Source organism: Paralichthys olivaceus, chromosome 4, assembly GCF_024713975.1.
Source record: "Paralichthys olivaceus isolate ysfri-2021 chromosome 4, ASM2471397v2, whole genome shotgun sequence".
Classification (NCBI taxonomy): domain Eukaryota; kingdom Metazoa; phylum Chordata; class Actinopteri; order Pleuronectiformes; family Paralichthyidae; genus Paralichthys; species Paralichthys olivaceus.
Window position 1 is genome coordinate 14,488,007 of NC_091096.1, and position 15,617 is coordinate 14,503,623.

Genomic DNA, 15,617 nt, shown 5'->3' on the forward strand with positions numbered 1-15,617 from the left:
GGAAGTCAGTATGTGTGTTTGTTAAGCATAATGACAGGGTAGCGGAGCCCCGGGCCATGATTGGAGGAGTTTGGGGGGGTCACAGCTTTGAAGAAACTGTTTGAACCTAGAATGCGCTGAAAGACTACAGGTAGCATCAGTTCCAGCACTACAGCTGTGTGTATACTGTACACGTATGTTAAATGCGCATCTGTGTGTCTGGAATTTTGTGACTGCAAAATTACCTGTGTAATTCTAGGTATGCAGAGTGTGTGATGAAATGACATAATACGTATGTATGTCTACGATCACAAAACCATAGATAATTTAACATGCATGTAACATGGATATTGATCATAGTATATACCAAGTATATAAAGTCCCATCAGTGCGTAAACTAAATGATTTTTTAGGAACCTGAAAAAATCCTACTCCTATTATTTATGAACATGTTGTGACTTACTGATATAAATATAATATATGGTTTCTCTGTCTTTTGTTAATGATACCGACCCTGCATTGGTCCCTCAGAAATACAATGATGTCATAGTTGCAGGGTTTATGTTGGCTCCTGGAAAGATACAGTTCCTCCCTCTTGTGGCCATTAAGTAAAATCTCACTGATGAAGCTGCCAGAGCAGCCCAGGATCTCTACTGTTGGGATCACATCGATAGACGGAGAATAATACATTCACTGAATCATCATGCACTTTATCAGGCTAAATATAAATAATTGGTAACTGCTACTCCAAGAGGAGATTACAATGATTGAAGAGCAATACTAAAATAATATAATTTATATATATGACAGGTGTAGAGGTGTTACATTTTATGATGGCTTTAATTAAATAGAAGAAAATATACTTTAAAGCAGTGGTTCTCAAATTGGAGTCCGTTTCCAGAGGGTTCATGAAAAGTAGTTTCCAAAAGTATCCATTAAAATGATCATGATATAGGGATCATCTGTGTCGACATGGTGAAAGTATATTGAATACATACAACATTTAATATTTTTCTCTCTTGTGTTGTTCTGTCAAAGTGTGAAAAATACAGACTGTGTCAAAGGGACATACGTGAGGGGATTTTGTTGTCTGTTCTTAGCTGAGAAAAAATTGAGAACCACTAAAGATCATAGAATCGTCATCATGTTTAACTCCTTGCACTCTGGTCTTATTCCAGCAATATGAAAACTGGAGGCCTAACCAGCCTGACAGCTTTTTCTCCGCGGGCGAGGACTGCGTAGTGATGATCTGGCACGAGGATGGCCAGTGGAATGACGTTCCATGCAACTACCACCTCACCTTCACCTGCAAGAAGGGCACAGGTAACAACATCTCTTTCATTCCTGAATGGAAACATTCCATAAATTATTCAGCAAATCACAAAGGAGTCTCCTTTCACTGTTAAATTCCGCACTTTAATGTTGTTGTCACTTGTGTTTCTCAGTGGCTTGTAATCAGCCCCCTCTGGTGGAGAATGCACGAACCTTTGGCAAAAAACGTGAGAGGTATGAGATCAACTCTTTGGTGAGGTACCAGTGCAGGACAGGCTTTATTCAGAGGCACATCCCGACCATTCGTTGTCGTGGGGATGGACGATGGGATGTCCCTAAAATCACCTGCATGAACCGTAAGTAACAAGTGATGCTCTCAATAGACATAGATTGGCCTGGGTGTCTTCTACTGTGCAGGATTTTACAAACATTACCATTGTTTAAGAACAATTTTTTTTTCACTGACAGCATCCAGCTACCAGAGGACCTTTCACAGAAGACATCATCACAGTAGTCTCTACAGCGTCAACAACTTCAAAAGATGGCCGGATGAGGCCCTCGGCTTTCGTAATCCGCTCTACCGGGGAAGGAGGGAGAGGACTGAACATAAGCTGAAGAGACATTGATCGCCATGCAACATGGCACAGCCTCCTGGAGACGAGAACACACGCTTGTGTGAAAGGAGGAAAAGGATTCTCTAAGGAAAATGAGAAGAAAGACAAAACTCATCAAATAAACCAAGAGGAAAATCTGCAGTTTTGTTGCATTTTACAATGACGATGGAATCTAATGAAGTGCCTTTTTAAAGAGATGTTGACTGACGACTTTTCTTATCAAGGGGGCGCTGTTTCACAACAATGCCAATGTGGATAAAAACACTTTCAGCTGGCTACTGGAAAAGCAAAAAAGTATTCTCATCATTCTTTTTTAAACTGTGGATGTTTTTTTTCCTTGACATTGTTTAGCAAATAATACATTGACTGTTGTCTAATACATTTGTACACCAAATGTGCTAATTAAAATCACCATAAGTGTTCCTTATTCATAAAAACGCTTTTGTGAAATTATAGCACTTATGTCATGTAAAGGACTCGATTATGTTGTCGTGCTTCCTTCGACCTGTAACCTTTATTCTTTGTCTAAAGATCCTAGTTTGGCTTCTCAGAGATAAAATGAAGGAATCAGCATCGACGACTCTCCATGCCAAGTACCCTTAATGGAGTTTTGTATCACATAAATACAATATTAAGCCTTTACAAGAGTCTGTCTTCAGTCTTCAAATCCAGAGGCACAGCTCATGTTTTGAAACATGGTTCTATATTTGCTAGTTCTTCAGATTCCAGATTAATAATATACTTATATCTGGGGAAAAGTTCACTAAAGTGCTCAGTTAACTGCTGGAGATCTTCTTTGTGGTGGCAGCTAAATAACCACCTTTCATTAGCAGCCTTCACAGTGTGTAATTGATGTCTTATCAAGATAAAGCGTTGATAGATTTTTATACAGAGAATTTTATATTTCTTTTTCTTTCCTTGCAATTAGTTTTTAAGAACCTATCAACAAAGCCTTTATCTGCTGATGGAAATCAATGTCCATCATCAGTTTCAAATGGAAAGAAGGGAAGTGTGGCTCAATTAACCTGTATTTTCTGCTCATGGATGTCCAGTGCATCACCTAAGATACATTGCTACTGCATGTTTACTGTTCCTGATCACTCATCTGTTGCTGCTGTGCTGTAGCCCAGAGTCTTCCTGGTCATTTTGTTTTATTCTGCACATTTTTTTCTGCTTTTTTGGTCGACTGACAATCAGCCATTGAGAGAATGTATTTTGTGAAAAACTCAAAAAGACTTGAACGTAAAGGCTGTTTAGGCACAGATACATGTAATTTATTTTCAAGCTGCTGAAGACCTCCTTACTTGGTTGGTACTGACAAGTAAAATACAATGCTGTCATCCCACCCAGCAGTGCTCTTCAAATGTTCGTCATTGTATGTTCAACAGGAGACCAGCCACAGACTTGTCTACATGAGATGCATTGAAGATAAAAGTGTTCAAACTATATGACTGATTTATACTCCTTTATTTTTACATCTTTAATGCCAACTGTGGACCAAAGAATATGGAGGGCCCCATCGGCTGCAATAATGTTATTTTGTAACATTAACAAAAAATCTGTATGTGTTGATGGTTGTGTGTCTACAGTCGTTTTTATAATTGAGAAATTTTGTTTTGTTCGTCTGTGAATGTCTCTGTGTGTTCCAGCTTTAATGTGCACATAATTTCATATTTATAACAGTTTTTTATTTTTTATTTTACAATGTGAATGTCTGGGATGCTTGTGAATTTTGTTTAAAAAAGAAAATCAAATTGTTTTTTTCCTGCTTTAAATCACCAAAGAAACCAAATAAATATATGGATATTATTAATAAAAAGGAAAATGTCATTTTGACTTTTTTATAAAGACATGCTGGAAAATGTATTGGGGACGCTGCATGGTTTTGTCCGCCCTATGTTTGTGTAGGTTTTCTCCATATGTTGTGGTTTCCTCTTAGTTTTCAAAGACGCACATGTTTGAGGGAGTGGAGGGTCTAAAGTCTGTTGCTCTTCCTTCAGGTTTGTGTTGCTGGGATGGAGTGGTTAGGAGTATTTCTTTGCTGCATGCCTTGTGTGTCCCGAAAGGTAAAGAAAATGAACAAATAACAGTTTTGGTTCCTCTCATTCAAAGGTAAATTGTGCAAAGAGTAAAGAGTGGTTTCACCAGCAGGTTGTGCTATCAGACTAAACCATAAACCTGAGTTTTTGTCTGTTCAGCACCACTGAATAGTGTACAGCTATTTCATTTCTGTCCTCACAGCACTTGCACATCTCATAAAAACACTCGACATGAAGTGAAGTAAAGTGAATTATCTAAATCTCACCATCTAGAATCAATGTCTCAATTTAAAGTATTGTAGCATTTTGCATATACATGAAATAGTAAAAAACCTTTCAGACATGCTCCACAAACCACATCCAGGAGGAGCAGGGAGGGAGCAGCAGTGTGAATTACAGCAAATAGACCTGGATTAAGGAAAAGTGACACTTGTGCTGAAATGGCTGATGCTGCAGAACTGTAGATCTGCATAGAATCGAACCACACAGTCAAAAGCATGGCTGACAGCGGCTCTTCTTGACTTTCAAACACTTCTTACATGTGCATAAATTGAGCAGATTAGTTACCTTGTAAGAAACTGAAGCTTTTTGAGTATGTTCTCCTTCACTATCCTAGATCAACCTCTCACACATGCCGTGATGTCCACAGTGGCAGTGCCTGAAAGCACAAAGCACCACGACCCAGGTAATAACATCAAGTTGGTTGATTTGTGCATGGTTTGTGTTGCTGAGGTTTTCACTGCGACTAGCCACTCTGTCATTAGAGAGGACTTAGCTTGTGATTAAAGGCCGACCCTGGAGTAAAACCTACAATCTGGCCTCATGAAATGCAGATGTCGCATGGGTGATCAGCGGAAAAACCTATAGACCCCCTCAGCCCATGCAGGTCTCTGTGGTATTTAACAAGCTGTCAAGGTTTGTTTTGGAAAGGAAAGGCACCACAGCTCATGACTTCTTAAGCCTGACAGGCCCCTCAGCCTGCTCAGTCTAATCCAGAATGTCCATCATCCACCCATTACGCTCCTCTTGCCCTGACACACGTTAATTAATCTGGTTACCTGAGAGTGACAAGTGATTTGGGTGTGGCGTTTTCAGATTTACAAAAAGTCAGCACGACATTTTAATCCATGAAAGGAAACAAAGCATTTGTGCTACAGTATTAGCAAGCAATGGTTAATCAATGTAACTGTCTGCTTCTAACAAACCAAGATACAATTGTAGATACAATTTGCAATTGTAGTTAAGGTTTCTATGACGGAGTATTAGGGCCATGTTGAAGAAAACAAAACCTGAGATCTAGAGAGTAAATTCACAATTAAGTCATAAATTTTGGCTCTGTGTCATTTTACATTTTACAAAAAATGTTTTGTAAAGTCTCCTTTTCTCTTAATTTCTGCAGTTTCCCTAGAGGAAAAATTCATTACACATTTCACCACATCACCCATATTCATTGGTCTGGCATTTCTCTGCTGTCTCAACCTAAATCTGACCCCATTCCCATGCACTCCCTCTTACAGACTGTGTTCCTTTGTCTAACTTAGTGGTGGGCTGGTAGCCTGGCACTGAAGTAAAAAGATTCCAAAAAACAAATAAAAGTGAGGAGAGTCTAATCTCAAATCCTCTCGACGATGTGGGCTCATGCCAGATACATGGCCTCACTAATTTGGCAACTTAAACAATGCTGCTTTTAGAATCTCAGCTTAAACCTCAGTATCACCCCATAATGAGCTCATAGTACACGCTGGTTTGGTTTCAGTGGAAATAAAAATGTTCATTGTTATAAAAGAGGAGCTTCAAACGTTTGATTTTGAGTTATATTTTTTTATTTGAAACTGTTTTGTTGAAAAAGGTACATTGCGATAAGATACAAAAATACCTTTACGTACAATACATCGCCATAATACCACATGTAACCTGCATAAGTACCATATGTTAGAAACAGTAAGAAGACAATGTAGCAAAAAGCAAAACACAAAATATTGTGTGCCATCTTCTGGTTATGGCTCACCATTACCAGGTGTGTTTGGCTGCTGGAAACAGACTCACAGGACATTACTAGAGACATTTTCAATTGAGTTTTTGCTGGTTTTGACTTCATTCAAACCTATTCAGATCCAGTCATCACAACATGTTCATTCATCCTTATTTAGGAGAGTAGACAATCTTCAGTATTCTACTTTAAAAGAAAAGATTACCAGGGGACATTTACAGCTAAAAAGCTCAGTATCAAAATGTGAAACAGTCTCAGCAATAAGTAAGGATGTCAGCCCATACTTTAATTTTAGGCTACGTACACCTATCACATTATATTTCTTGTCTACCCAACAGACAATGGCTTCAACTGTCGGACAATCCAAGGTGTATTTTGGTAAAGATTGTGTTCAGGGCAAATAGGTAAAATCTGTTCTTATTCTGTTGTCACTAGCTTACTGCATTTTTTTGTGCTGCATGTTCTAGATATAAATTGTCTACAAACTCCACTTAACAAACAAATCTGTAAGTGTGAGGCGGACAACATGTAAAAAAATATGTTACGACAGAAAAATGTTTTTTGTTACAAACACAATCTATAGGGTTACATTAGTAAAAATGTAAAAAGAAAATGTAATTGTGTGTTGATCAAATGAGAGCAGTTGATTCATGGAGAAAAGGTCACAGTCCAGGACATTTACATTCATTTTTGATAAACAGTAAATTTGATTGTGAAAAAAAAGGAAAACTGCAATTACTTACAGCAATATAACATGTTGATACCCATAGCTCAGTAGTGGCAGCCAAATATGTTCATCAATTTAAGATCTTTCAATGATGTGATGGGTGATAAATGAAATAACTCATGGTTTTGTTCTTTAGAAGTTTTATAGTCGCACACAAGCATTAATGCTTTAAACCTTGAACATCATGTATCTAATCATTCTGTGGAGGACAAACCAAACTTAGATGATGTTTCAAGACCATTAAGTTCTTGTCTCTGTCACATCAATCGTACATTAACTCTGTTAACTCCAGAGTTACAGTTAAAAAAAGGAATGGCTTTAAAATATTGGATCAACAGAATTTAGGAATTAAAAAATGTTATCACAGCTTTTGAAAGGTATTGAGTTCATGCTAGTTAAAATCCAAAGCTTATCTGCTTTATTGTTGATTTTAATCGTTGTGGTTGTTGCTGCTCTTTGGTGGTTATGGCTTCTCTACTCCTGTCTACCCTCTCACTGCTCGGCCTTGAAGCAGTAGACCCCGTAAGACTTCTGGCTCTTGTCTGGGAACCCAAGGGACCGCACCGCAGCCTCTAAGGGGCTGCAGTTCTTGCGGGGCCTGGAGATGGGGTAGCGGACGCTTCCGTCGGCCAACCAGCCAGCATCGCAGCGGTCGTAGCCCTCGAGCTTCCAGGCGGAGAAAATGTGGCCCACCTTTGCGATCTCTGCGCCGTCATCCACGCACGCCTGCACGGCCTCATCAAAGGTCAGCCTGTCAGGCTGCACCAGCCAATAGAAGCGCCCTGGTGACAGAGACACAAATCAAGAACCTGAAGACCTCTCTCTATTCGTGATGAATACTTCGAATACTTTCGGTTTTGTTATATGCATATATTTTGCAAAGCCAATGTGTTTCTTGCAGCAAGCATGCCACAAGAACAATGAGCAACATAACCAAATTAATCCTCACCCTTGAGTGCAGAAGTGTAGCAGAATACATCGTAATAGTTGACTGTTTTATTGCGGCGGCCATAGTTTCTAACGCCTGGACCATTGTTAGAGCCACCACAAAGCTCTCTGGGAGTGTTGATGGGGTACTTCACTGAGCCATCGCTCAGCCAGCCAGCATTGCACCAGTCCAGACCTCCCCTCCAGGCCTCTTCCAACTGCTCAGTGGAGGCGACCACGGCATCCTGGTGTAGACAGGCCTTCACAGCCTGCTTGTAGTTCAAGTTGTAGCGGCCCCGATTGGGGTGGTACGGGAACACAACACCTGAGGAGAGAATAAAATTAATATGATAAGAAAAGGTTATATCTTTCTTAAACATCATTGCTTTTTAGCATTGCCTCAGTGCACTTAAATGTTTGGTTTATCCATCTCAGTACTTGAGTGTGTGTGGTCTTGCAGACCACTGCAGCCTCTCTAGGGAAGCCGGGTTAGCTGACATGAGATGTGTTTAGTTTTGTGTTCGTGATTCATGTATTAGTCTTTCAGGTCCAGCTGCTTAAAAAGTGAGCCCAGATTTAAAAAAGATAATTCTAGCAAACTGGTTCTGCTGCATTAATGATAAACACTAAGTGTAAAATAATAATTCAAAAGTGAATTTGTACATCAGTAAAACATGATTCTAGTGAAACATAATGCCAAGTTCAACCTCATTAAATTATCAACTTGTTTTTAACCCAAAAATTATTTTATCGAAGAAGCAGATTTTTCTGCTTCATTTTTTTATCTACATGCCTCCACCCACATTGATCCATCACATATGTGAAACACTATCAACAGAATGTGGGTGGGAGCTTCCTCTTGGGTCTGAGGAGCTATGACATACTGTAAATATTTAATCCGTCACCGTGCAAGATTTTTATTTTTTTTTTGCTGGCATCAAAAGCAGTTGAAATGAAATCTGATGAGTCAAATGCATGAGGATATGAACCAAAAGATGCTAAATGTGTTTCTGTTTACTGCTATTGAACAATATTCAAATGTAATCATGACACATTCATTACAGAGGTTTTATATAAATCAGCACAAGCTGTCTGGACTTTTCTTTTTCCTCAAGAAAGGAAGGTGTGGATGTTTTCAAGAAACAAAAACATTGAAACATGCATTTTCAACAGAGAAAGGACACATTTAAAATGAATAGTGAATACTGAATAAACATCACTGTCTTCCCAATTGGAATTAACACCTATGCAGATTCTATGAGACGAGATGAGGCCTGTGCCTGAGCTAAATGACAAGACAGATATAGAAAAACAGGATTTACCATCAGTGAGACCCTTTCGCACCTCCAAGCTGACCTCCTGCTGGGTGTCGAACATCCCGTTCATGATCTCACAGCGGTACTTTCCTGTGTCTTCCATGGAGACGTCGATTATAGTTAAGGAGGCATCGTTGTTGTCCCTCTCCTCCAAAAAGACACGGCCATCAAAGCTCCCGTAGGCCTTCTTGTGGAATCCCATCACGATCAGCACGTCCTCATTCAATGCCTCATCATCTGCCACCTTCGACCATTTGACTCGCATGCCCATGTTACTGAAGGAAGGGGTGTTGGTCGAGAGCATGCAGGGAAGGGTGACGTTGGCTCCCAGGTCAGCGAAAACCCCGACTGGAAAAGAGAATAATACATATATAATGCAATATATATAATGACATAATGTAACCTCACTTCAGTTTGGTCATGATTTCACCTTTATGACACTCGAATTGGAACTGAAAATGATTACATAATTATCTCTGAAGATTGGATCCAGAGATTTTTTTGCTCTGATTTTTGGCATGACACAGATGTGAGCATTTTGTTGGTCTTTCTTTTCTTCATAATTGTTCACAGCATGTTATAGCATGTGTATACTGTATTTATTATCGGAATGTACACATGCACACACATGTGCTTACGGTCAAAGTGTTCTCTCACACTCAAGTATCAAAGAGTCTGGGGGTATCCTGTTTGGTTTACTGGATACAGTGTTGGACGTGAGCCACACTTCTGCCCCTGGAGCCAGTTATCCTCTTCAGTCTCCTTCCTGCCCTTGACAGCGCTGCCATTTAGAAACATTTGGTTCCCATGCATTAACCCCCAAAGTGCTTATCATTTATTTGTAAACTAAATCATCAGTAAATTAAAATTAAAAACAGTAGCTGGTTTTAGTTTAGTGGCTGATCAGTTTGATTAATACACAGAATCCTCATTTATTTGCTTGTTTCCTCAGTATCCTCCTCTTATCCCCCCCCTGTCCAAACTAGGCCACCCTTTGACTGAAAATGGAAGGCCATCTGTGTCTCACCGCGGGGTCCCACGTCCACGTTTAGACCTCCCAGGGCTTGCTTAGTTAAGAAGACCCCTACCAGCCAGAGGTGGCCTTTGCCAGGCAATAACAAGCACCAGATGGATGAATATACAGGACCCCTGACCCCCACCACCACAGGTCCACCCTTGAACAATCAACCTTTTCAAGAGGAGTGAAGCTCTGCACTTAATATGGTATATCACATAAAATGGTGATTACATAACCAATTGTATCAACTTTTACAGCTTTGGCTTTCCATAGCTGCAAAGGGTCTGCAGACATAACATATTAATCTTATGCAACTGAGCTGTTTTTGGCTGGATCCACATCCAATGCTTAACCACTGTCCATTACATGTCTGTTGCTATGTCTACGATTCGCTAAAGAAAAGAGAGAATCCTGAGCAGCTCGGTTTCTGATTTATTTCTCTCTAAGCTACTCAGTATGTATGATCTGTGTCTAGATCTCTCGGTGTCTCTGCTCTCCGACTGAGGAGTTTGTGTTGAGGCGCCTCACTTAAAGCAGAGCCATGACTGGAATACAGTGTTGGCTCCTAGATGGGAAATGTTTCCCACATGGGCAATGTGGGAAATAATAGGAGCCACTGGCTTGGCGCCTTTTGCTCTGATCAACTCATAGGCTGCACACACACACACACACACACACACACACGCACGCACGCACACACACACACACACACACACACACACACACACATATATTTGTACAGCTATCTTAGTGAGGACACTCATTGGCATACTGCATTCCCTAGCCCCTTACCCTAACCATCCAAACTAAATGCCTAACCCTAACACTTAACCTAACCTAAACCTAATCCTAACCCTAACCCTAAAACCAAGTCTTGACCCCCAAACAGTCCATTAAAGGGGAGTCACAAAGTGAGGACTAAAACTGGTCCTCACTAAGACAGCTGTTCAAACACACACACAGGCTGCAGGGGTCACAGACTACTTCTGTCACACAGTGGACACACCCAGTAGCCTCACTCGCCTCTCGACTGGTCAGCTATAGATCGTCTCGCTGCTGCACAGATTTTAAAAGATGTCTGGGCAAGATTCCTCTCTGACCGTTCTGTCGGCGAGCAATGACTCACTGCAGCGCTGTGCCTCGTAAATTCTCTCCATGAGTAGCAGTTTGCATTAAGTGTGATAGAAACCTGAAGGATCCAGAATGACTAAACTGCTACTAATCAAAAGCTATGGCCAAGGTGAAGGCGACGTCAGCCCTAGCAACACGTGATGCCAGCCGACGCCTATTTTTCACATTTCTAACCTTGCTTAGGAGAATGTAGTTTATTAAATGAAAGAGTTCATTGTACTGTTTTATAGCAACATTGTTCTGTGAAGAAACAAATATCGATGTGGTTCAAAACCCTGAAATGTGAGACAAGAGGAGGGGTGGGCTGACCTAATGCTGAGAAAAGAGCTTGGAATTAATTGGTGTGGTCTAACCAACCTCATTACTAATGGATCACTAAATGAAAGCTTAATAAAGAACTCATATATTCTGAAGCAATCTTTAAGATAATGAGGCCTGAGAGACAATAGCAGACAGAGAGACGGTCGTGGCAAAAGTAATTACATGCTCTTTCCAGCTCTTGCAGTTTCCAGCAGATACACGTCCCACAGGAGGATGTAGCCCCAACCATTTTAGGGCACACTACTCTCATAAAGCAACAGCCTGGTGTGTGTACTTAGCCTTTCAGGAAGAGAGTGAAAGCCCTTCCATTCTCTGTCGCACCTCAAACAACAACCTATTTATTTAAGACTCTCTGAGGTCAGAGGTGGAGCCCAATTGTCACATTTAACATTAAAATGGGTCGTCACAGAATCCTGAATGGGCTCTATCTGAAATTTCGTCGAGAACTGCAGCTGGGAATGAAAACACAGTAAAAAGGTAAATGAACACATGTGCATGACAATAAAAACACTCCCAGCTGCAGCCAAGACCTACTGCCATTTTATGACACAGCACAATTCTCTCTCACTCTATAAAAGGTTGTATTAGCATGTGATTGGAAACATCTGCTTCGCTGTAACATGTAGCAAACTGCAAATTAACAGCATTACAGTGGTCCACATCAGTGACCTATATATATCATTTCCTTGGTAATTATCATTCAACATAATTTGTGCTTTAATTGATTAAATGACAAAAAAGCTTAATTTCCTCATTCAATTTAATGCTATAATTCTTAGTATTTATAAGTCAACATTTTATTTCTTATTACTATGAAAAGTAAATGATCATAATAAAGGATAATAAGTTGGCAAGAAAGTAGTTAATTTTCCTGAACCTTGGAAATTTAAGTTGTTATAAATTTTTACTGTGCATGAAAGGCTGGAGAGGATTTCAATGCAGAGCACCGTCCCTGCACATGTATTTTAGTGTGTGCACGACGTGCCACACCTTCTGACAGAACTGCCAGACATGTGTTTCTTTATGTCCTGCAGCTCTGTCGTCTGCTGGCCCGCTTCTCTAAATGTGGAGAAAGTATTAACAAGCCCAGCTGGCCAACTCCTGCACACTAAGTTCTATAAACTTTTTCTCTCATGCAGAACAAACACAAAGAGTGGGTGTGTGTTGCTCACATGATCACACATCTGCAGCCCCCAGCACACGTGTACAGCAGATTCATTTTATTTCCCTCAATTTTACACAACACACATGCAGTGGGACTAAACATGGCTCTGTCAATGTCTCAGCCCTGAACCTGATCACATTTTCTACTCAGTCCCCAGCCTCAGCCAATTTCCAGCCAGGCCCCTTTTTCCACCCAGCCCCTAGCAACGGTGCCAAGCCTCAGTAACCAACAACCACAGTGAGCGTTAGACTTAACAGGCTATTACCTCCTGGGGAAAAGACAGAGTCATTTGGATGTTGTTCAGCATGGGGCTCTATACGTTTGGCTGTGGGTCGTTAATCTTTACTTCGCTCCCGTCACACTGCCCGCTACTGTGGCCATTTTCCAAAAAGCTCCCAGTGCCAGAGTGAGTCAGGACGTATAGGCAGTGGCAACGCCCAGCTAGCAGACAGAGAATCCACTGCTCACAGGGCCAAGAAAAGCTTCACTCAATGCAACAGCGACAGAGTTGGCTTTAGCTGAGCTTTCACATGATGTAGACGGTGAGATCATGTACAGTATAAACACACATACACTTCACAGACACACATGTATGCACACACATCGGTGACATCACTGTCAAATGGGAGTAATTTCCCTATTTGTTCAAGCATCATCTCGTCCCAGAGTGAAACTGTTCTCCCCACTGACGAGCCATTTCCTCTCGTCTTGGAAGAGAGAAATCTGAGATGACCCAAATTTGACATCTACTGAGTCAGCTGCTGAAAACACTTTAAATTTCACTCAGTACATGCAACATGAAGGCTTCCAGCTGCCCCTCTTTTATTTCTCGCACAGCAGTGGATCTATTCTAGTATTTCATAACTGGCAATTGCAGCAACCTGCTCAGTGTCTCATCCTGTTTGGCCTGCATGAATTTGAATTATAACGGTCCCTTGATGCAGTGCAGGTGCTCTATGATAAGACTTATATCTCAGGTTTCATGTTCAGTTTGCCAAAGGAAGAAAAATAAGACAGAAAATGACAGAAAACATATTTGCTTTGAGAAATTCATGTCTATTTTAAGGATTTACATCTGAAAAGGAACAAGCACTTCTAGCCTAGTTTCAGCCACTGAGGCACCTGTGACCCATTTTAAGTCGAACCAGTAGAATGAGTGGTGTGGTCCAGAGAGCCTCAGTGAATGACAGTGGGATTTATTCAGCTGGCTGGCTGTGCTGTGGTGGTCTGCATGCAGCAAGTCAATGAGCCGATGGTGGGTCACACTGTGGCTGTGTGTGTTACCCCAGAGACGAGTCTGTTACCTACTTCTACAATGACCCTGTTGTTACACAACCCTGTACCGTGGTACCACTTTATCAGAGCTCTAACACAGCTCATCCTCTTTATTTTTACATGCACAAACTCAATTATTCACACATACATATATATACATGCATGCACACACAAAAGACCGCACAGAGCACATACATTTTGATATATACATTTACAAGTGATATACAATTTTTAATTTTTTTTTAAAAGAATTTAGAACTTACCTTTTAGTTGGAAGGGAGGGTTTGTCACCTGACTGTACGCGCTGCCAGCCAGGGTCAAGGAGATTATTGTGATGCACAGCAGACTCATCATTTTCTCTTTTTTTCCCCTCTTCACTAAAATATTAATATAAAACTTACAAAGTAAAAAACTGTTATCTAAAAAGTCAAATTTGAAAAAAACCCAACCCAAATGATATTTTTTGTCTTTTAATAGTTTTTCATCTAGCTGTCCCTTCCTCTGTCTATCTTTGTGCAGCAGCCGCCTGTGGTGCTACTGGAAAATTTGGGTTCCTCAGAGGTCCAGACAAGTGCCTTTTATTGTAGCCCTGCATGGCTGAGACCACTCCCCTCCCCTCAGCCCATCACCATGCTCCCATCTCTATACTGGGCTCCCGTTTGCCACATTATTTGGGAAAGACGCCCTCCTCTCCTTTAGGGCAGAACAAAGGATATGAGCAGAGACAAAGCCCAAGATAGTTGATGTGCAGATACTTATCCTGAGTTAATGGTTCCAGTGAGAAATGCTATACAGGAAAAATAATAAAAATTTAGGTCACATCACTGAAATTAATCAGCTATACATTTATCCTCAGTAGAGTTTAGTGAGTGCATCACATCCAGTGTTTCATCACTTGTTTCCACTCTATTAACTTTAACTCATTCTGGTTTTATGTTCCATTTAATTTTTTTTGTTTTTAAAATATCTTTATGAGGTTTCAATTGAACAAATCAGTTTTAATGCTTGTGAGTTAAATGTTGTAATTGTGGTTAACTCTGAACTCTGTAATGGGCCTGAACTCTTTCCTCTTCTACACACACACACATGTGAACACACGTTATAGAGTTATAGAAGTGACATGTACTTACTTGGCTTACATGTATGTTTGATGCAAGAGCATTAAATGTAAATGGCTCATAAAAATGATGCATAACGACGCTCTGCCTACAAATCACGCTTTGGCTCATCGTCCTTCACTTTCTTTATTATTCTCCCCCACATTCTTATGCTCCCTCTCTTTCTTTAACCCCATGCCATTTATTCTATGCATGCATTCAAAGCTACATTTCTTCTGTCTCTCTTCCTGTTTGGAAGTGTTTAAATTTGTGTTATAAACACCTTTAACTAAGTAGGTAAGGGATCAAGTCGGCTAAACCGGGCCTCAGCACAGTTAAACAATTACAACACTTACTGTAAATTGTGTGAGTGTGTTTCTCTCAGCCTCCTCTGATGCTGAAGCAGAGTAGAGACAGCAGAGTATAACTCTTGAGAGAGACAAGGATTTGAGACCAGCCTTGAGCAAAGGGGCCCTGTGTGGTCTCCCCTAAACGTTTTCTCAGCCGTCTGGAGTGTCTTTGAGAAATGGTGAGGCTGGGACTGGAGCAGCAGGCTGCAGATGCTGCCCTGGACCACTCTATCACTGGAGTTTTTACAGCTGGGACAACCAAAACGCTCCTCTTCCTCTCCGCCTCTCTTTCTCCTCTGCCCCGTCTGTCAATCCTTCAAACCCCACAGAGACGACAACAGAGAACATGGTGGGCCTCAGTTGTATATTCTAAAGTCTCAGCTTGCCCTGGGCACA

The 15,617-nt window shown here is 40.8% G+C and overlaps 2 protein-coding genes across 2 annotated transcripts in view; one reads left to right on the plus strand and one right to left on the minus strand.

Moving 5' to 3' along the window:
* The window catches only part of LOC109638050 (uncharacterized), a 45,480-nt gene extending 41,796 nt beyond the window's left edge, over positions 1-3,684 (plus strand). The window contains exons 14-16 of the mRNA XM_069523876.1: positions 1,158-1,302; positions 1,425-1,607; positions 1,720-3,684. Of these exons, the coding sequence (XP_069379977.1) occupies positions 1,158-1,302; positions 1,425-1,607; positions 1,720-1,877 (486 nt within the window). The 3' untranslated portion in view covers positions 1,878-3,684. The remainder of the gene's footprint in view (positions 1-1,157; positions 1,303-1,424; positions 1,608-1,719) is intronic.
* Positions 3,685-5,704: 2,020 nt separating this feature from the next.
* Positions 5,705-14,326, minus strand: LOC109638224 (hyaluronan and proteoglycan link protein 1-like). The gene is made up of 4 exons (XM_020101106.2): positions 14,038-14,326; positions 8,871-9,212; positions 7,571-7,873; positions 5,705-7,403 (listed from the first exon to the last, which is right to left on the minus strand). Exons 1-4 carry the CDS (start codon positions 14,126-14,128, stop codon positions 7,114-7,116), a joined length of 1,026 nt encoding a protein of 341 aa, XP_019956665.2. The 5' UTR covers positions 14,129-14,326; the 3' UTR covers positions 5,705-7,113.
* Between the last annotated feature and the right edge of the window lie 1,291 nt (positions 14,327-15,617).

Coding starts and splice junctions, on each gene's coding strand:
- LOC109638224 (XM_020101106.2), bottom strand. CDS start 14,128: ATGATGAGTCTGCTGTGCATCACAATAATCTCCTTGACCCTGGCTGGC. Junction 9,213..14,037: donor CCCTCCCTTCCAACTAAAAG/GTAAGTTCTAAA, acceptor TCTCTTTTCCAG/TCGGGGTTTTCGCTGACCTG. Junction 7,404..7,570: donor CTACACTTCTGCACTCAAGG/GTGAGGATTAAT, acceptor CTCTGTCACCAG/GGCGCTTCTATTGGCTGGTG.